The following is a 21045-nucleotide window of genomic DNA, read 5'->3' on the forward strand; positions in this document are numbered from 1 at the left end:
AAAGTTGACAATATTTTGCCTTCTCTGCAGGTGCTCACGGTACTTGGAGCTCCTCAGCTAATGGTGTTCTTCAGGTGGATCCGAGAAGTGGTGCAGCTGTAGCTAGAGACCCTGGGACAGTCACCATGTTCTATGAAATACCTGGTGTTTTGAAAACCTACAGAGAGGTATGTCATCTGTAGATTGTGACTGACCGACCATGTCATACAGCAAAAGGTGCACTCTTCTGCGTATATATTTTTTCTTTTATCTATGACCGAGATGAATGAGCTACAAGAATCAAGTTCAGAGTTTAGTAATTCTACATGCAGCACACCTCCCTGCTTTCTTTATTTCCACTTTTAAATTCTCCAGAGATCGTCTCTGCCCGTGCATGAGACTGTGTCAACCCCTTATCAATCTATCATAACGAGAATTAAAGCACAGCAGGTTTCAGCAAAATTTTTCTAATGTGTGTGCATGTGTGCATGACACTGCCATTGTTGCTAGTCTCAAACGGGATGAAGCGTGCAGTGGAGTGTCACTGTATCTGACTACGCGCTACACGAGAGCTGAATGCAAACCAATTTTATATAAATATTTTCCTCTGAGCAGAGTGAGAATTGATGAGATTTAGTGCATTGTATTCAGGCTTAGACAGAAAGAAGCTTATATGCATGAACACACAATAAACGCAGGCATCGCTGCACTTTCTTTTAATTGGTTTGTTTCATTGACAGTCCAATGCAATTGATGTTAACAATTAGTTGTGGCTGTAATTGCTAATGTGATTTTAACAAGCACACACCTGGATTTTCTTCTTTCCTTCTTTCCTGTTGCTGTTTGATTCTGTAGATCATAGTGGAGGCTGCAACTAGAACGACCGCTACGGCACAGCCTGCACCCATCAGGATAGGCAAGGAGACGAAGGTCTTACTCACCACCAGAGAAAGCGGAACCAACCTCATTGGTACTGATCAGTTATGTTTCAACTGTAGTTAAGGAATGTTCACCATTTTGGAAACTACTCCTTTTTCCTTTCCTGCCAGGAATTAGATGAGAAGATCGATACTTCTCATATCTCTATGATAAATATGAAGCTGGAGCCAGCAGCCTGTTGGTGAGCTTTAGAGGTGTAGTAGGCTAAGCTAAGCTAATATAAACATTGTTTTTCTTAATCTGTACAAAAACAAAATATAAAATCAATATTTCACTGTCTCAAGGATGGTTAATATTCACAGGGTGATTTTTCACACACATATTTAAGTAAACTGTCTTTTTGTTTTTAACCTCGGTTTTTGTATGAAAATAGCAAATGAGCCATACATATTGAGTTAGTGAACTCTTGATGGAGGTGTTGTTACCTCATGACAAAGCCAGGGTAGCTGTTATCTCTGTTCCAGAGTCCTGTGCCAAGCTAAGCCTTCTTATTGTATATTTAATGTACAGATATAAGAGTGGTACTGATCTCTTCATCTATCTGAAAAAGCATATTTCTAAAATGTAAAACATCTCCTTTTTCTTCAGTAAATCACTGATGTGTGTAATGAAGCACACATATTAAGTATGTCTGCTTCCCTGCAGGAACGTGTTCCTCTGCCCAGACTGAAGCTATTCCTCAACTGCAGCCAGAAACCTCAGTCAGCTGTCATCTCAGCTTCACCAGCGACGCCATAGACTTCCCTGCTAACGACGTCTTCAACACACACATCAGCTTTGACTCCAGTATTGGTAAGACTCACCTGACTTCAGACCTTCATGGAGATCACCTTCGCGTGGTTGAATATATAAACTGAAAGCTCCTTTTCTTTTTCATCTCATAACTTTTCACCTACCTCTAAAAGTATCCAGTTTGAAATCACTTTAAAACCTAACATAGGCACAGTTCTCATATGTATGCTCAGCACAAGGGGCAGGAAAATGCTGTTTACAAGGGCATAATCAATACCTGTTTTGGCCATTGAATGAATTTAGTAGCAGCTATAAAAGGTGCCTGGGTGACATATTGAACTGAGGACATTTGCTTGAAAGCACCGGCCTAATTGTGTTAGGGGTTGGGACTTCACCCCAGTTGTTGGCTTATCTCCGGGGGATCCGCTGTGTGAGTACAAGGCTACAACCACTCAGCTGAATCCCACTCAGGTCCTGGGGGGAGATTGAGAAATTAAGACAATGGAGTCAGAATATAGATTCCTTGCAACTTTTTGAAACACTAAAATCACACACTGAACAGGAGTTTTGTTTTTCTAAATGCACACATCGATATTTTATGTTGAACAATCACCTTTGCCTCTTTCATTTTGTTTGCCCCAGGCCTCTATGCATGTTCCATGACCTTGCAGCCAATGTCTGACCAGAAGACCCGTGTGCTCAGCATGTCCATGACGAACCTGCTGGTGAAAGCAGGGCTAGAGGGCAGTGCTTTCTCTGGGGAACAAGTCAGTGCCAGACTGCCCATAGAGCCGGGCCTCTACTCAGACCAGACTGAGCTGCTGCTCTCAAACCTGCATCCAACAGCTGAGCTCACAGTCTATGGCCCCACTGCCACCCTTTCCAACATGGAGGTCTCGTAGAGCTTTAAATAAAATGTCTAATTCTTACATTTTTACAGTTAGTATGGCTGTTTAAAGAAAAAAATTGGAATTCACCTCTCTGTCTTCAGGTAGTGTCTACTTCTCCCAACATTGCTGTCAAAGAGAAGGAGGTGCATCAAGACTTTCCCAGTTTCTCAAAGTTCACAGTCGGAGCCGTGGACCCTCAGGCAGCAGTTTCTGCCTCGATTTCCATAAGCAGCTCTTCCTCAGGCCAGAGTCTCCTGATCCCAGTCACTTTAATCCATGTGTCGGATCCCAGCACCGGAATGCAAGGTCAGATTTCCTTTCAATGCAACACAGTCATTTTGTGTGTAGTTAATGTTAGTACTTGTCACCTTTTATAGAAAAATTAACTTGAACAAATTTGTAATTTTTTGTTATTGTTTCCAACCATTGTATTCCAACAATAGACTGCAGAGTTAGCACTGATCTGTCAGCAGTGTTACCTTTATCCACTCATTTTACATTGACTCTGTTCACACTAGTGCAGACATTTTGTCCATCCAAACATAATCGGTGTTTTAAGTCACTAAAATTGAGATTTTTACAAACCACCATGTATCAGAAACAACAATGGCGGCTATATACCGGTTTCTCTCCGTTTGTTAGCACTGCTAGGTCTCAGCATTGCTGCCAATTTGACCATTACTGCACAACATTACCTTTATTCACAGGCACCTGCTACTTGAACCTGAAGCTCGCTGAGCATGTTAACTAAGTCCTTCTCTGGTATTTGACGGATGTAAACTTTCTCACCACCTACTGGGCTGGCATGCATGTTTGCGCGATAAAATCAGAGCGGAAATTATCCGTTCCCAAAAATATCTGTAGTAGTGTCGACAAGGTCTTAGATCAGGGGTGGGCCGACGTCTGGCCGCAAGATTGTTTGATCCGTCCCGCGAGCCGATTCATAAACACCCCCCACACTCACACACGCAGGGAGAAACAGACAGCGAAGCAGAGATGAGAGGAGAAGTCAGTAATGTAAACAAGGCGGTTTGTTGAATTAGTTTAAGAAGAGTGGCAACAAAAAGTGTGAATACAGGGTTTCCACGACGGACCAATGATAAATTATTAACACAGCTGTTTAGTTTTGCAACGACTTGACAAACAAAATCAGTCAATAATCTGTTTCTGTCGGAAATAAGCACATGGACTGTCAAGGCGTGTTTTCAGAAACCAGCTTACATCCAGATTTCATTACTACTGTAACAAGCATCATTATCCCTGTGATGCGTAGTCAACATTTGTTGGTGTGTCGTATGTCCTCTGCACTTTGAAGAAGTTTTGACAGCTTGTTATCTCTTCCCCTGTCTCAGCAGCTGCTGCTCCAGTTGTTAGCTTGGAGGGGGACCACTCCCTGCACAGCTTCATAAATGGCTACCAGATGATTTTCTTCACCCTGTTCGCTCTGATGGCCGGTACAGCCATCATCATCATTGGTGCGTCACCCCAACTTGAAAATGCTTTGCTTGCACAGGGTAGTTAGAGGAATTGTAATTCTAATAAACACCTGAATCAATATATATGATCATGAACAACATTACATTGATAAAAGTTTGACTTTACTGCAGTTATTTTGAATGTACTTTGTTTAATGGACTTTTGTGCAACTGGCCCTTACAAGACAAGCTTTTACTTTTGACCATTACAATGAATATTTTTGAATCTGTCATCTTTGATTTAATAAGAACACCTAAAAAAAGAATGCAATTCTTTCTCTATATTCAAAAATGAGTGCTAACAATATTTCAAGTTAGTGCTGACTGAGTTTGTCTCTGGTAACAGATTTATTTCAAAAATACAGCGCTGTTATAAATTGACAAGATTTGTTTGTGTTCATCTGCCGCCGTCACAATCTAGGAAACTTTGTGACTTGCAAGATATTATTTTTTACATTGAGCTCTCCAGTGTTTTAAATTCATTTCTATTCTTCGCAGTGGTCCACACAGTGTTTTCTCCAAAGGAACAAACTTATAACCCCGCTTTCATCCAGAGGACACCACCACCTATCTCAGGTAGGACACAGTCGCTGCAACACTTCTCCTGCCACAGCTACTCCAGTAAAGCAAACATTCAGACAGATAAACCACTAAAGGTCAGAGCAATTTGTGGTTTGTTTTCACTTGATCTAATGAGTAAGTAGACGTTTTTATTACCCATTTATCTGTGAAGCCAATAGGCTGTAAAGCTCCACTGAGAATCATTTAGAAAAGATAGGAGAGGTGTCTGATAACATCCAGGACAATTACAAGAGTCAGAATGACATTTTTAAAGAAATTCTCATTAAGCCTGTCGTAAATTAAAGATTATTTGGGTGTAAAACCAAGAAAAAAACCATCACAACAGTCCTCAAGTCTGTAGCTGCGGTGTTGATGTCACAATTTACAACTTGTGCTCTCACTGCTACAAGTTTAAAAATACAAATCAGAATGATTGATTGAGACTTTTATATTCCCTTTTTATATTCTGACATATTAATCAACTGACATGCTCAATTTATCTTTATTTTTATAATATCTTCTCATAAAGTGGGTTTGTAGACCTTTACACATCAACTGGCACAAAATAGGAAATCACTTGTTGGACTTTCAACACATCTGAGTATTCACGTCAAGTGTGATAAAGAAAAAATATATCATTAAAAAAAAAAGAATGGAACACCTGTGTGTAGCCATATTGATGAAGAGGAGAAGTTGATGAGTTTCGCAACTTGGTTCAGGAGCTGAAACTGAACACAGCTGCCTCAGAACGTGTTTCAGGAAGTCTGTCGGACAGATTGAAGAACTGACGACAGAGGAAGGTCCTGTTCATTTGTCCCAGTTTTGCACATTTGGTTCAACCTAGCTTTAACTGGGCTCCTTCATATCCTATATTAATGACAGAGATAACTATGAGCAATGTCTAAAGAAATAAATTTAATAACAAACTGGATAGAGGAGGAAGTTGATCTTCTACTATTACTACTGCTTCAAATTGTGACACTGTCAACAACTCTCAGCTGATTGGTCAGATGTGGACATGTCAGAAGCGTAACCTTGGAAAAACCCTGGTCCGTAAAAATAAAAGCTATAATACCACAAAGAGAATTTGCTGAAGTGAAAGTTTGCAGCGACCGCTTCAAATAGTATGAATAACATGCAAAAAAAAAAAAATTTTGCTTATGGACCCATTCTGCTGTCAATGCTTCATTTACCCACTTTTATATTTCTCTTTTTCAGGTTTCAACACTCCAGTGGTGAATTCCTTCAACCACACATTACACAGGACTGACCCAAACAGCAGCCCCAGGTCACGTCTCTATTCTCCAGACTACAAGTCGTGATGAAGCTCTCCGTCTGGTCTCTATTCTCCACAAGTACAACACCACAGGCTGTTAATGCATATTAAATGTGCCTCTGTCACTCCGGATGAATGCTGTGGGACATGACCGCAAAATCTTAGCTCCACCAGATTCTTAAAAAATACTTATTGTTGAGAATAGAAAATCTGTGAAGAGCTGCACAATAACAGGGCTATTTTCGTTGTACGTGCATAGTTTTCTGTGAGTCGTTTATACATTTGTCTTTCGTGGTTTGCCATGAAAAAAGGTTTTATACAAGACCACTCTGTTATAAATATCTGCTGAGGAATGTTTAAAAACCAAATCACTAGTGTTTGCTGAAAATATTTTTTTTTTGTTTGAAATTAACTTGTGTGCTACTTAACATATTTGATGTGAAATTGAATAACTCAGGATGCACCACAGTCTCATGTGACAGAAAGTGTTCTGGTTTTTTTTTTTCTTTCGAGCAGAAACCATCCTTAATTTTGTTGTTAATCCAACATTTTGTGAAAACATTGATCACTGAAATCATCGTCCTCATCTGTGATGAACCCTTCAAATGTGCAGAGTCCTTACTGGATAAAGGTTGGTTCATTTCTGTTTTTTGGGGCATTTTCTTGTGGAGTCTAACGAGTATTTAACATTACTGTACATGCAGCTCCCGTCTAATTCATTAATGTGAAACAGTACAGAAATGTGAGCCATTATGCAGTTTTTTATCTCAGTATTTGCTTCATTTGCAAAAGCAGTCACAATGTGACCTGGCTTCTGTTTCTCTTTCTGTTGCACTTAAACCGGCCCACAATTCCAGAAAGAGATTACTGTAGCACTGTTGACTTTCTGGTACATACGAGTGTGACTTTGTTTTAAACGAGACATTTCTGTATTTGAAGAGACTTGTTGAATATGAATATTTATTTTCTTCTGTTGAAATTCAGTTTTACCGAGGACAATGTATGTGTGTTGTTATAAATGGCTTCAGTGTGGTTTTTGTGTTCATAATAGAGCCTTACAATCATATCACATGATACAGACACAAGTGTTTGTTTCTGTGTGTATATATACTCTTGCCTTTTTGCTAATTAAAGTTTTTACTTTTTATGTTAATTTTTCCTGCTTTGAAAAGTTTGTATTTAACTCAAATTCACAAAATAACAGTAAACTGAAAAATAACAGACGGCTTCACAACAGACTCCATTAAGCAAAGACATTCAGACAGAAGAGTGAAACAGAAATCATCTTTCTTCTCTCATCCTGTCATTTTCTACTCTAACGTGCCTTTGAATTAAATTGCCGTTTCATTTATCTGCCCTCTTTTACACACTTTTTTCTTCCATACAATTTGTAGACATCTCATTTTTGTTTTTGATGTTAGTCTGCATTTCCATTCACATATCATTGTCTTATCGTTACATTCATTTATATACCATACTTTATTTCATTCATAGTGTATATGTCACAAAACCTCAATCTAACAGCTCATTTAAAATGTATAATAGTTCAAGATTCTTTTAACAAACACATTGTTTGCAGCACAAGAAAGATCAGTGTGTTGTGTGTAAATGTAAAGCTCCTATTTTTAGAACTTGGTGATTCTGTGTTGGCACTGGCTGAACTCCCATGCATCCAAAAGCCAAAACACACACACACACACACACACACACACACACACACACACACACACACACACACACACACACACACACACACACACACACACACACACACACACACACACACACACACACACACACACACACACACACACACACACACACACACACACACACACAGGGATATGAGAGAGGTGGTGGGGGGTGTCTTTCTCTCCTGTTCCCTGAGGATCAGTAAAGGTCTTTGACCACTGATCAAATATCTCCCATCTGTCTGTGACACTGCTCGGGGGCTGCTGTGGTGGGTCCCAGTCACTGAGCTCATTTGTATGCCCTCAGCAGCTGGCCGCATGTCAGCAACTGCTGCACAACCTCGAGTAGGTGAGCCGAGCAGGACGTGCACCACAGGACGATTTGCTCAACATCAGTTAAGGTGCAGTTCAGGGCTGCGGCTGTCAGACTCACTCATGGATTTTCACTGCGTTTGCATTTAATATTTTACTATTAAAACATTTCTGCATTTGTTTTGTTTTTACTTCATATGATTATCTTTGTTATTGCTGAATCATACAGGTCGTTTTTTTCTGAATCACATAAATGCTTTGTATACAAAATGTTGGAAATAGTATATTTTTTCCAGCTTCTCAATGCTTTTTTTTTTTACTAAAAGAAATATAAAATAATTATTAATAACTGGTCAAACAAATATACATTGCAGATATTCAGTTTTCAATGTAGTGCTGCAAAGAAGATTCTTTAATTTAAGATTAAAAAATAAATCTTTCATTGTGGAAAAAAAGACAAATTCTGACAGATTAGTTTCCCGGTCGATCAACTACTTGATTAATTGACCAAACGTTTCAGATCTAGTGTTATTTCTCGTGGTTAATCTGTGGAAATTGTGAGTACAGGCACATACAACCCATAAACATGCAACACACCACCAGCTGCAACCTTTGCATCAATTCCCACCAGCCCTTTATTTCTCAGAGGGGGTGTCAGGCAGACAGAGGCTCCACTCATGCCCCAGAGGTGTTTATGAGCTACTGCAGCAGGACCAGCAGCTTTACAGCTCAGGCTATCACCACAATGGGGGCTCAGGGGTATTCTGAAGATGCTGGCAGGCCAAGGAAAAGAAAACCTGTTGTGTTGTGTTGTGTACACTATCTAATCCAGCAGCTGCTTGTAGGGCAGAGCAGAGGCAGCAGAGGCAGTAGTTTTGATTTACTGTCCGTCTCAGTTAAAATGAGTCAAAAGTGGAAATGACTCCCATCAAATGATAGGCATGTGAGTTTTTTTAAACTGTACAGAACACAGCTCATTAAGGCGTTCATCCACGTTAAGCTGAAATGACACTCAATTTATTTTCTCCATTAAAGCACCCGGGTTGCATAAGCCCCCACCTGTCAGCCTGTCGAGCTGAGAGCCGTCGTGCCGCGTCCTGGGTTGAAGGGAAAGCCGCCACTGTTCCAGATGGCTTGCTGTGTTGTCAGTGGAGGGGATCAATGAGGTGTGCGCTGAGGGAGAGCTCTCACTGGTTCTGGAGGACTGTGTGAGAAGGTCTGTCTGGAAAACAGGTCTCTCATCTTAGAGAAAATCAGAAATGTTCATTTAGTGTCACAGCTGGAACCATAATGTGCCTGATTTTTCATCAAGATCTGTGAATTATTCTCTGAGAAATCAAGGAAAATGCAAAAAAACATAACAATCCTGGATCCATACACTGATCCAGATCTGCACCAACGCCTGGGTTCTTCGTTGGGTCATGTCTCACAGCTCCACAATATTTCATGGATATTGTTTGCGTAGTTTTAGTGTAATCCTGCTAACAATCAATCAAACAAACAAACAAAACATAACAATCCGGATCCACTCCAACATTTCATGGACTATTCCCTGACCCATCCCCCACCCCCCCACCAAATCTTGTGTCAATCCGTCCATTGGTTTTTATATTATCCTACAAAAGAAACAAACAGAGATGAAAACATAACCTCCTTGGGAAAAGTGAATGAACTCACATACAGTGGATTTTTATTGGATTTGTAAGGTTGAGTGTTTCCTCTGAAAAAAAAAGTGCCTCAGCTTGTGAACATATCTGAAAACAAGTTCCAGTCTCCTCATAAAAACATGTCAACACAAACCTGAGCCCGCTCCCTGTATACTGTTGCAACACTGAGGAAACTCCCTTCCCTCTTTGGCTTTGATATTTATGACTTTAATTATGTATTATAGTTCATAAATATCAGAAAATTGAGAAAATGACATTATTGCCTCCAGTGTTCCCCTCGTGTGTTACACTTCAGATCCATCACACACGTTTTATACGAGGTGGTTGTTGGCTCAGCAGAGATTATTTGGCATCCTCCGAGGGGTGAAAAAAAAAAAAAGGTTTTCCACTCTGCTGGTGAAATGATTTGGGCCTTTCTTCCATCACAACTGACGCTTCCGAGTGGTTTTGCCTCAGTGCAAATATATGAGCGATTTCACAAAATAAATCTCCCTGGCTGGCACCCGCACTGGTCCCAGCGTGACTGGTCACCCAGAGAAAGAAAAGGACGGAGCCCAGGAGAATAACGACAAGTCATATGTTTTCCAGCAGCTGATATTCTGTGGGGGGAGGCATTCCTCCTCCACGAGTCACGAGTCCCAGCACTTCCGTGGCTTGAATGTATATGACTGATGATTGAGCTGTGCGGTTTGCTGGTGTAATTGTGGACTAGAAAATATGAAAATATCAGGGTTCAGAGAAATCTGAGTGTATGTTGTGATATTTTTGTGGTTTTCTTTTTTTACCCGTTTCCTGCTTTTCCAGTCTTTCTGGTCTCCGTTCCTTCCAGCACTGCTCGTAGAATGTGACTGTTTTGACGTTAAAAGGCCGACAATAGAGAAAGATGATTGATTGTGTGTTCAAGGAACGTGCGACAACAGTCTGTGCCGATTGCCTGTGGACTGTACATCCCTCTGGGTGGCATTGTGGGACCTCCCTCCTTCCTCCTTGGTCTGCTGCCATGTGGATTAGTGAGCCACAGAGAGAAACCTAATATTCTCCATCTGTACACTGTGTCCTCACACTGCTCCCCACTGTCTCAAGTAATGTCAGATCATCCGAGTGCAGCCCTCAGGTGGCACCTCATGAAGGTAGAGCCCTCATTGTCATGGATGAAGTGTTCATCCTCACTACAGCTGCAATAAAACTGCGTCCAGGAAAACAGAATCTCATCTAAACGTTTGGAAAATGTTTCAAAAGAAAAAGAGTCTCAGGAGATACGGGAGTGGTCGAGTTTTTTGACAACATGCTCTAAAGTGTGAGAGTGTACGAAGCTTTGGGTGGATCACAAGATGCAAACATTACTCAGAGTCTGTCACTGATTCACCTTTCAGTTATTATCACCGATTATTGATTTGCATCTCTTGTTTTTTGGCCCTGTGATATGCTTGGCTCTAGCGCCCCCTGTGACCCTCCAAGGATAAACGGTACAGATACTGGATGGATTGATGGATGTTGTCATCTACTGATTGTCTGTTGGTTGGTTTATGTGATTCAGACCAAAATACAGATAATTAAACTTGTCTGATACTTTGGTTTAGAACTGAATACTTTAAAAACCAATTACATTTCTTTCAGCCTCAGTTGTAGTTTGTGCTAATTAGCCAATGGAAGCATGCTAACATGCTAAACTGTGATGGTAAACGTGGTTAACATTATTGTCATGTTCACCTTGTTAGTGTGATCATGTTAGCACTTAGCTGTACTCATATATACAACCCATAGACTGCTTATGTAGATTGACAACAGGGCAGTATAGGTCGGAGGTGCATTTGTTTGACTGACCATAGCTTTAAAGTTTACATTTTTCAGTTCCAATTTTAAAATCACAACCAGCAAAGGATTATGGTATTATCACTTTCTTTGTACTTTCACAGCAGGTGGAAGAGACGAACACCCCATGGTCAAAATCATAATGTAAATGACCCATTTTGAGTCCAGTCGGGGCTTACGGACACTTGGAGGACACCACAGGAGCAGTATGGAGCCTGTTTTCTTCTGTCTTTCTTTTTCAGTTGAAGAATCAGTCACCATTTACATCAATTGGATTTGGATTTGGCTGCAACGCTGTTTACCCCTGAAACTCCTAAAGTGTTCTGAGGACTCAAGCACTTCACCCACCCCACCATCGGCACAGTGCTGAGTAGATAATGAGTGAATTTTCATTTGCTGGTAAATTATCCCTTTAAGTCGTTTTTGATTCAAGTGCACACACTGCTCCTATACATATCACCATCAATCCACTGGAGGGGGGGGGGGGGGGGGGGGGGGGGCACAGACAGACTGCACAGTAAACACGTCTGCAGTGTGTGGCAGACTGTGTAACAGCCTCCAGAACAGATGTAATGAAGTTAAACGATGTAGAAGGAGAAGAGGGCGCGTGCAAACGGTGCCAATGTGCAGAAAACACGCACTGAAGAAACTAACAACACACATGAACTGACTCCTGGACGTGCAGCCGTGTGTCACCCCCTCAGAAGCTGCAGAGCCATTACAGCTCTCACTGCGACCTGCGGAGTCATAAAAACTTGAAGACCCCGCCCCCCCCCCCCACTCCCCCTTCCTCCCTCCCTCCTCCCTGACAGCGCGCGTCTGTTTTCGAAAAGTCACGGGAACAAGCATGGAGAGAAAGGTTCACAGAAGATGTCCCAGCGTGCCGCCGACAGGGGGGGACGCGCACGGACCTCATGGAGAGCCCGCTCCGCTCCTCTCTCACATGGTTCTCTGGTGCTTCTCACGCCCGGTGACATTCGCAGCCTGATACGTGATTTGGGAGCTTTTGTTAGTTTCGTGTCTTGTTTTGTGTTTTTTTCCGCCACGATGGCGCGGCGTAAAAGGCGCAACCTGCTGAATCGTTGCGCTTAAAGCTTTTTACGCCTGAATCCCACCGTGCCGTCTAACTACCCCCCCTCCACACACACACACACACACACACACCAGGGCTTTCCGCGATACAACCGGGAACCACAGCAGCTCACAGGGGAGAGGAATAAAACACAACAAGCGGTGGAAGCGACATGGAAAGCCCGACGGAGAACCCGACCAGGGCTGCGGAATATCTGAAAGAGCTCAACAGGATCATCGAGACGCAGCAGGAGTTGCTGGAGAGGCAGCGGGGACGCATCGAGGAGCTGGAGCAGCAAGTGTCCGACTTGTGCACGGAGAACGTGTGTCTGAAGGAGCAGTACCAGCGACACCTGGCCACCTGCAGGCTGCTGCAGGGCTCCAGCAGCCTGAGCTCACTGGCAGCCATCAAGGAACACAACACACAGGAGAAGTAAGACACGAAAACATACAAATAATCCCTGTTCTACTGTTTTTCCTCCATTGGTCCTTTTAAAAAAAAGTTGAAATTTGTCCCTGATCTCATTGCAATCTGTAAATCAGAGTCCATCCAGTGCATCACTGCCACACTGTGATGTGCAGCTGCAACTAGACCAGACTTTTGCTTCTGTCCTTTTATACTGTTTGCTCGTGGAAAATGGGTCGATTGCAGAAAATGGATATTGTTGAACACAGCAGAGCTTTTCTGACCACATCTGGAAACATGCAACTGGGAGTTTGACCCCATAGCAACCAGCAGCAACATGCATGATGGTGATTGAACCAGCAGTTTCCACCAGATTCATTGTCAGTCCAGTTTTTTGCATCTTCTTCTTCACCTTTGAGCGACTGTAACTGTCAGTGTGAGACTGAAATATCGACGAGGTGCTGTAAGTTACACGGGAACATAACTGTCCAAGAGACTAACTCTTCTCAAATGTAGACTTTAAATTGCCCCTGATGATTTCTGCTTTGTCATCTTCATGTTATTTGTCAGGTTTTGTTACTTGAGCAGAATCAGATACATACCATGCCTCCTGCTTTACAGCCCTCAGAGGTCTTTAGGGTTTCATGTGCATGGACAGGCACATCAATCCATGATGTATGGGTTGCTAACTACAACCTCCGGGGGGGAAAGGGAGCCTACTTGGAATAGATGCATTATGATGTTTTAGGGCTGGCCCTGTCAGCAGGAGATGGTTTGAGCCTTGAACAGAGCAGAACAGGTAGGAGAGATAATGTAGTAGAGCATTATGTCAGCATAGTGCTGGCAGAAACCTTGATAGTCAGACACAGTGTCTGGATTACCCATCCTGCACCAGCTCCATGTGTTTACATGCACTCTGTTTGCTGTTTCTCCAAAAGCCCTCAGCCTGCAGACATTTGTCTTGATCCTCGATGGTCTCCACGTTCTTGTGATTGCGCTTGACCTTTGTCTCTGAGTGCGTGTTAGTATCATGAAGATCAGTCGCAGACAATCAATACTGATGACTCATGGACTGTATGTCTTGTCTGGCAGATAAAAAAGCACATATACTGTCACCAAGACCTCTAGTGCAGTCCCTTTTATAAATCCCACCACGGGTCTTTGGAGTATTCTGTTTGATTTCCCTGGAAAATCAGTCTGTCGCTGTCTCTCCTTTCTGTGCAGTCACACACTATTTCAGCTGTGGTGGACTGACAGAGTTTACTGTGGAGCCTGCGATTACCCCAGTGAACATGATGAAAAATGACAGCTGTTAATAATGTAAAGTGCGGTTTAGGGTTGATACAGGATTTAAAATGTAATTTAAGTGTGGTTAGCAATTTAAAGCATGCTTGAGTCCTGAGTTACACAGATTCTATGATTTGCAAAGGTCATCTAGGCATAGTAAAGAAGGGATTTTGAGTAACATGTACATTGATATTAACCCGTATAGCCATCTTTTTATCATTTTACGAAGGTCAGGAGAACAGTGGCAACACAGGCGTCTTATCTTCAGTAGCTTTTACTTCAGGATTTCTGAGGGATTCCATGAATCTCCAGGGCTTGGGTCGTCTTCTTTCTCTCTATACTTCAAAATGGAAGTCTGAGCAGCTGCCAGAGGGATAAATATCATATGCAGGCTTCACCCTGAGTTCTGCTGGCTTGTGATAGACATTAGTTATTTTTAGCCATGCTGATATCATGGCTCTATTGATGACAATGTCTGCTTCTTGGCTGGTTGATCCATTTTGATCCAGACTTAAATTCCTAAAGAGATATTTGTGATCTGTCCACCCAGTGGAAGCTGGAATTGGCTTCTGTGTCCCGTAAGGATAAAGCAGTGTAAATAATGGATGGATGGATACTTTGGTTCAGGACTTAATACTTAAAAAAAACAATGACATTTCTTTTAGCCTCATTTGCATGTTATGTTTGTCGCTAATTAGCAAATGGTTGCTTGTTAACAGGCAACTATGACAGTTGACTTTATACGCATTCATTTCTAAGCAGCAGCACTGTTGTGTTGGTGTGCTGGCATTAGCCTCTAGCTGTACATCAAACAAAGACTGTATAAGATGGACGACATGACAGCGCCCCAAAAATGAGGCCAAAGTGTCTCGATTGCCACCTGGTGGCTGGCTGCAGTATCAATCTGAACCCCAGCCTCATCCATGTTAGTGGATAGGACATGGACCAAACTAGAATGTCATAATAAACATCAAGTACATTATTCCACTGATGTATGTCCAAGTGTTTTCAGATAAGTTCAGTTTTAATTAGTTATTTGATGCTATAAAAATGGGGGGAAACTTCAGGGTTGACATCTGAGAGTGACTTGTGATTGGTCGAGGCATGTATCAGCAGGGCCTCCCTTTGGTTCCAGCCCCTGATCACCACTGCACAGACTCAAACGGGATTTCTCAAGAAGAGGATTTACTAGTGACTCTGAATGTCACACTTGTTCTGAAACTAAACTCTGGTTCCTCAAAGACTCCTCTAAGTTACACCTCTGTAAATCAAACCAAAGATAGATCTCTTGGCTGCTTGGATAGGAATGGCTTGAACTTAATTTTTAAATATAGCAGCTAGATGAAATAATTAAGATGTCTTTGAGGATCTAGAGAGTTCCCTCAGAACAATGTATCTTAAATGACCTTAAATGACTGTAGACACCATCTACAGGTCTGCTGACTTGTAATGGCCACTTTGTTATTTTCAGTTATGCTGGTGAAGTAATTTTTCGCTTGCTGTTGCCTTTGTGTCCCACATATGTATTAATGCACGAGAGGCACAATCTGGGGCCACGCTCATGCAGCTTCAGCACATATCCTCCTGTTTTGCTGAGCAGAGAATGAATCTCTCGTTGGCTGCTTTGTTTTAAAAACGACTTGATAACATGTTCACCTGTTGACACTTCGCCTTGTTAGAGCTGCTGCCTTTTCTTTAGGGAAACCTGAAATGTTGACACTCGCTCTGACCACATAACTAAAGTGATGATAAGCACTTATGCATATTGAGATTGTCTGAAAATCAATATTATCTGCAAACAGCAGATGCAAATATTGTTTCAACAGACGCACTTCAGGATCTATAACAAACACCGCCTCCCTTTGTGCTTCAGTTGAAGTGAGGCCTCAGTTAGTGGATGCATTTACATGCTGTTTGTATTGTACTCCATACATTCCATACATACAGGGGTTTATATATTCACACTACAAATCAAATCCAAATGGCGACATCCATGCAAAATAAGATGAGCTGCTTTGTCTGCTATTGTCTTCGTATTCGCTTGAGTTTTTTAGCTCATGTGCATTTGGATTCAGACCCTTGTAGTGGAACTCATGCACAGTTGTTACCATCTCTTATGTGTGGATATGACAATTTTTTTTCTCCTTTAGATATTTATTGTGATATCACGAACGCTATTGCATGTCTTTTGCTTTTGCTGCTGTTACATAGTTTAGGTACTGATTTTTGCCAGTTTAAGTCCATTACGTTCACCCTCTCGTCAGTGCATGCAGGTGTCCATGTAGCATATAGTGAATTTATAGTCCCATTGAGCTCAGATATCTGCTTCAGTTTCAGGCTTTTATTGTTCTTTGCTTCCGTTTTATTTGCAGTTCTGTTTTTTCAGCTGTTAGCAAGTGCATACATGCAGGGACAGTGTGATTCACTTGTGTTAGTAGCAGTGCACCTTGTACGGTTGTGAGCTGTGCTGTCAGGTCTCAGTTGGTACTTGTTTAACAAGACATTATTAAGTGACATTATAATGGAAGGAAGGAAAAGATAAAACACAATATGGCAGAAATCTACTGAATGATGCATCAGATTATTTGCTGCTATCTTGGGTTGGCTGCAAATAGAAAGCTTTTCCCTGAATCTACAGCAGCTGGTATGTTTTTTGTTTTTTTCCCGCTCAACCCGTTTTAGAGACAAAGTGCAGCGAGCGGGAAATGTGATGAACCACTGATGATGGAACCTTTAGTGCCCAGTCAACAGATTTCTCCGTGAATTGTGCAGAACAGGTTCCTGGGTAACAATGTCATTGGAAATCATCTCAGTGTGCACTGACCCTAAAGTGGATCCATAAACGTAGTCACCCAGGTGATTGTAGCCCCCAGGAGCTGGTTGAGCAGCAGCCGCCCAGTGGGGGGTCGCAGCCTCTCTGTCTCCGTTTCTGTAAATCTAAGACATCCACTCCTGTTTTTACAGCTTCTTAAGTTTAATTTAAAGTCTGTGTAAAAAAGATGGTGATGTAGCTCAAACACATGCACTCTCTCTCTCTCTCTCTCTCTCTCTCTCTCTCTCTCTCTCTCTCTCTCTCTCTCTCTCTCTCACACACACAGGTATCAGGTTTCTTCCACTCCTGAGTTGTCTGCCTTGTCAGCCCTTTAGTCCAGCAGTATTTATGCTGACCATATTCTCTCTCCTAATGGTCTGTGTTTTACAGCACTCTACAGTTACGTGTATCCCTTGTGCTCACTTTGGAAATAAATGACAGGTAATACAAGGTAGACTCTCACAGCACACAGTGGTGATACATGACTTTTCAGCACGTTTAACTTGAGAAACGACCGAAATGTTTCAGCAGACTTCCAGGTCTGTCTGCTCAGTGAGAGTATAACCTGTTGTATAGTGAAACAAAAAGAACACGTAGTGAATGTAGTCGTGGTAATGAATTTCTCACATGATGCGGTATAGAGGCTGGATCCTCTGTGATCTGAAACTGTCCTGAAACTTTCCCCGGGGGTCTCAATGAGGAATCGTGTCTGCAAGTGCTTTTGTTTCTGTTGCAGATGACCAACAGCTGATGTATCATTTCCTTCAAATACTTGCTTTGAGGTTTTTGGAAATTTCAAATGACAAGCATAGACTCAATGTGCTTCCCTGCCTCTCGCTCATTGTTAGCTGGGGTTGACTCCAGCAGCCCTGCGATCCTCAAATCATGAGCAATATAAATAATCGATGCATGAATGCACGCTGGTCAATGTTCAAAGTCACTGTGACCTCATCATGCAGGTTTCTGGCCTCAACAATTATGACTTAATTAAAACCGATAACTTGTTTTAATGGTTTTAATGATGTCTGCACTGCATATATTATATGAGTATGTGAACTGCAGTTTGGCCGAGGCATACAACCACCAGGTGGTAAAGAGTAAAGAAGTATGAGTAATGTTGCATGATCAAATATTGATGAAAATCATTGCTAACTCCAGCGTTCTCCTTGTTAATGCTCTAATGGAGCTGTAATGAAAGGTTCAGTGCTGATGTACGAGCAGCAAAGGTTTGTATGGAACACAGGTCCCAGGCAGTGCACCCAGGAGGATTCAGCCAGGACGTCCATGTGTGTCAAACACTCCTGAACATTGACCTCTTCTCCTTCAAGTGTCAGATGTTCACAGCTAGTGTGCAGAACAAAAAAGTTTCAAGTAATGAGTAGAAATTTTCTGATTCATTGATCAGCGCAACCAAACTTTAATTACTTTGACACATGAGTTGAAAATGTTTGACGATGTTAAAGCAGCTCCATCTTTTGTTCGCTACTGTGCAGAGTCATTCTCCAAAGATAGCACCGTTTGTCTCTTGGATAATTTCAGTGTTTGTAGTCTATGGCCCAAACAAAGAGATACATAAACATACATCTGAATACATGTAATTTGCTTTCAATTAGTTTAAGGACTTGAAGTAAATATTGGGATTGTTACAAGGAAACTTGTCATTTTGTGCTCATGTCGACATGATATACTTTCAGTATGTTTCATTTATCTCTTCACCACATCGACCACGTCGGTTTCACAGTTTATCTCTGATAAGTCTGAAAACAAGCCAGAAGAGTTAATAATCAGAGGTTTGGATCAATACGTATTGAGGTACTTGACAAAGGTTCTTTTAGGTTGTCGATCTTGGCTCCTGGTGAATTATCTCTGTGGTGTTTTTATGTTGCCCTCTGTATTGTTTATAGAGACTGTGTCTTGGCTTCTCCGCTGTAAATTGCTGCCTAGGAAAACCTCAGCTGCCCTTATCCCCTGGACTGAGCCTGTTGGCTATACAGTGGAGATTGGCAAGTTCATAAATAGTTCACCCCAAGCCAATGCAGAGGCTTTAGCATGTGTTTAGGGACCCCTCGGCGTGGAATAATAGCATGATGGAGAAAGCTTCTTCTTCTGGCTGCTGGCATCCACTCATTTACCCAGCGATCTGCTGAACAATCAGTGTGCCAAACCAAATTTACGAGCACATGAACTCCCCGCTCTCCAGCAAATCCCCCTCTAATGAAATACGCCTGATAAATAAATGTCTACACAGGGATGTTTTGCATTCAGAGCCACCTATAAATCTCAAGCAACGGCCAGAGACAGTGTGCAACTTGCACTCAGATCTGACTGCAGGCTGCCTTCATCTACAATGGACGGGTCCCTCTGTGCATCTCAGTGTGGTTGCAGTGTTGCTGGAAGCGAGCCAGGAGCTGCTGACCTCTGCCTTTCTCAATCAGGTCCATTAAGACTGAGTTAAGGTTGTTTTTCTTTGCTTTGATGTCGCTGGTTGTCCCATGAGAAGGGATAATGATGGCTTTAATGAGCACTGTTACCTCTATCTCATGGAGTTACTGGTAAAAGCCAAGGCCAGACGGTGAATCAGACGGTTATGTTAAGTTTAAATCACCAAACTCTGACATCATCTTTTGCAAGTGAGAGCAAGAAAAAGTCCTGTTATCAATTCCTGTGGTATTTGATTATAGGGTTCTCAATCATTTGCAGGATAATGTGGCTTCATGTCAGACGTGTGTTTACAAAAACCCTCATCTTCAGATTGTGACTCCTGATTCTCAGCTCGAGTGAAAGCGGAGCCTCGTTGCCATTCTGCCTGTACGATCTGCAAACAGGGACTTAAGTGGATAAACAGTTGCATGTGTGTGTAACAGCTGTGTGATGATAGACATGTCAAAGCCCTGATCTGCAATCATTTGAAAGCGTCACACACTCAGGTGACACCCGGGGTAGCTGAGTCTGATTTGCATTGAAATGAGATTTAAAGGTAACCTGTGGAGTTGGAGTTTTATGAATGGGCTCATTCAAAGGCATGTGCACAAACGTGTGAGTGACATGACGGGTTAGGCAGAGAAAAGAAGACTAAACATGGATGTAAATACAGCAGAGTTCAAATGTTGCCTTATCTACACCGCTTATACTCTTAAGCCGTTTTCAGACATGACCTCTGGGTAAAATCCAGAGAATTTGCTACAGAGTTTACCCAGCGTTTGCCTTTCACACATGCTCAATGCAGCGGGAGGTTTTCTGCACAGACGCGTCCACAACAGCATCAAAGCTGCGTTATTCAGGCGAGAGGTGGAGCAGCCGGCTGCAGCAGACAGAGACTCTGCTGTGGAGATCTCGTGATTTTGTTTATGGCACCCCGACTCCGTCGTCAGCTATTATGACCACAAACTCTCTTGACATCTTTGTCTGTGTTTGTCATCTTTTTTTTTTTCATTTTTGCGTCTGTCGCACATTAGAGGTGTCATCAACCCCATGCAGTGGTTCACCCTGGACAGGCTGCCAGCATATCACAGGGCTAACTGACTATAGGGCTGTTTCTGACTATAGGGCTGTTACAGACATACACTGAACTCCTGAGTTTGTGTACGAATGTCCAAGTGAGAGCCTCTGGAGTTTCTTTCCGTGCGTGGGCCCTGAGTATAAAGTCAGCAGAAAGTCAGGAGGAGCCGATGTGAAAGCACAGCAGGAGAGTGTGGGGGTTGATGATGCTTCTAACAAGCAATAAACACCAAAATGAATAAAAGAAAAAGAAAACAAATATCTCTGAATAAAAAAAGTGGTGCCACACACGTAGAAGACACAGATCGAAGACGTCAAGAGAGTTTGTGTTGAAAAGAGCTGATGTGGAGAAAGTCCGGACTCAATTCTCTTGTTTGTTCACATAGTTTGTCCTCAACAACAAACCATTTTGTCTTTTTGTGAAACATATCTGATAGGGAACAGCTCTTAAATGTATTCTGTGATGTTCATGCACACTTTATTTTTACTGAACCCCTTTTGAAGTTGGCTAAATGTAATTTATTTTTTGCCACCATCTCGTATCTTTACAAATTACGATCAGCAATACAACAGCGCATTCGGTGGGTCCACAAGGCCAAAGTGCCGCTGTTTGTTCTTTATTTCTTCACAGTTGAAC

The 21045-nt window shown here is 42.1% G+C and overlaps 2 protein-coding genes across 6 annotated transcripts in view; both read left to right on the top strand.

Moving 5' to 3' along the window:
- Positions 1–7005, top strand: part of nup210 (nucleoporin 210) — a 26265-nt gene extending 19260 nt beyond the window's left edge. The window contains exons 33-40 of one of the 2 annotated variants that reach the window (XM_020096135.2): positions 31–167; positions 835–949; positions 1564–1710; positions 2293–2543; positions 2642–2846; positions 3893–4015; positions 4514–4591; positions 5795–7005. In XM_020096135.2, the coding sequence (XP_019951694.2) occupies positions 31–167; positions 835–949; positions 1564–1710; positions 2293–2543; positions 2642–2846; positions 3893–4015; positions 4514–4591; positions 5795–5898 (1160 nt within the window). In that variant the 3' untranslated portion in view covers positions 5899–7005. The remainder of the gene's footprint in view (positions 1–30; positions 168–834; positions 950–1563; positions 1711–2292; positions 2544–2641; positions 2847–3892; positions 4016–4513; positions 4592–5794) is intronic. The other variant, XM_020096136.2, reaches the window with a different exon arrangement.
- Positions 7006–12175: 5170 nt separating this feature from the next.
- The window catches only part of iqsec1a (IQ motif and Sec7 domain ArfGEF 1a), an 87460-nt gene continuing 78590 nt past the window's right edge, over positions 12176–21045 (top strand). For 2 of the 4 annotated variants that reach the window (XM_020096295.2, XM_020096302.2), the window contains exon 1: positions 12176–12838. In XM_020096295.2, the coding sequence (XP_019951854.2) occupies positions 12579–12838 (260 nt within the window). In that variant the 5' untranslated portion in view covers positions 12176–12578. The remainder of the gene's footprint in view (positions 12839–21045) is intronic. The other 2 variants (XM_020096296.2, XM_069527343.1) reach the window with 1 other exon arrangement.

This window comes from Paralichthys olivaceus, chromosome 6 (genome assembly GCF_024713975.1).
Source record: "Paralichthys olivaceus isolate ysfri-2021 chromosome 6, ASM2471397v2, whole genome shotgun sequence".
Taxonomy (NCBI): domain Eukaryota; kingdom Metazoa; phylum Chordata; class Actinopteri; order Pleuronectiformes; family Paralichthyidae; genus Paralichthys; species Paralichthys olivaceus.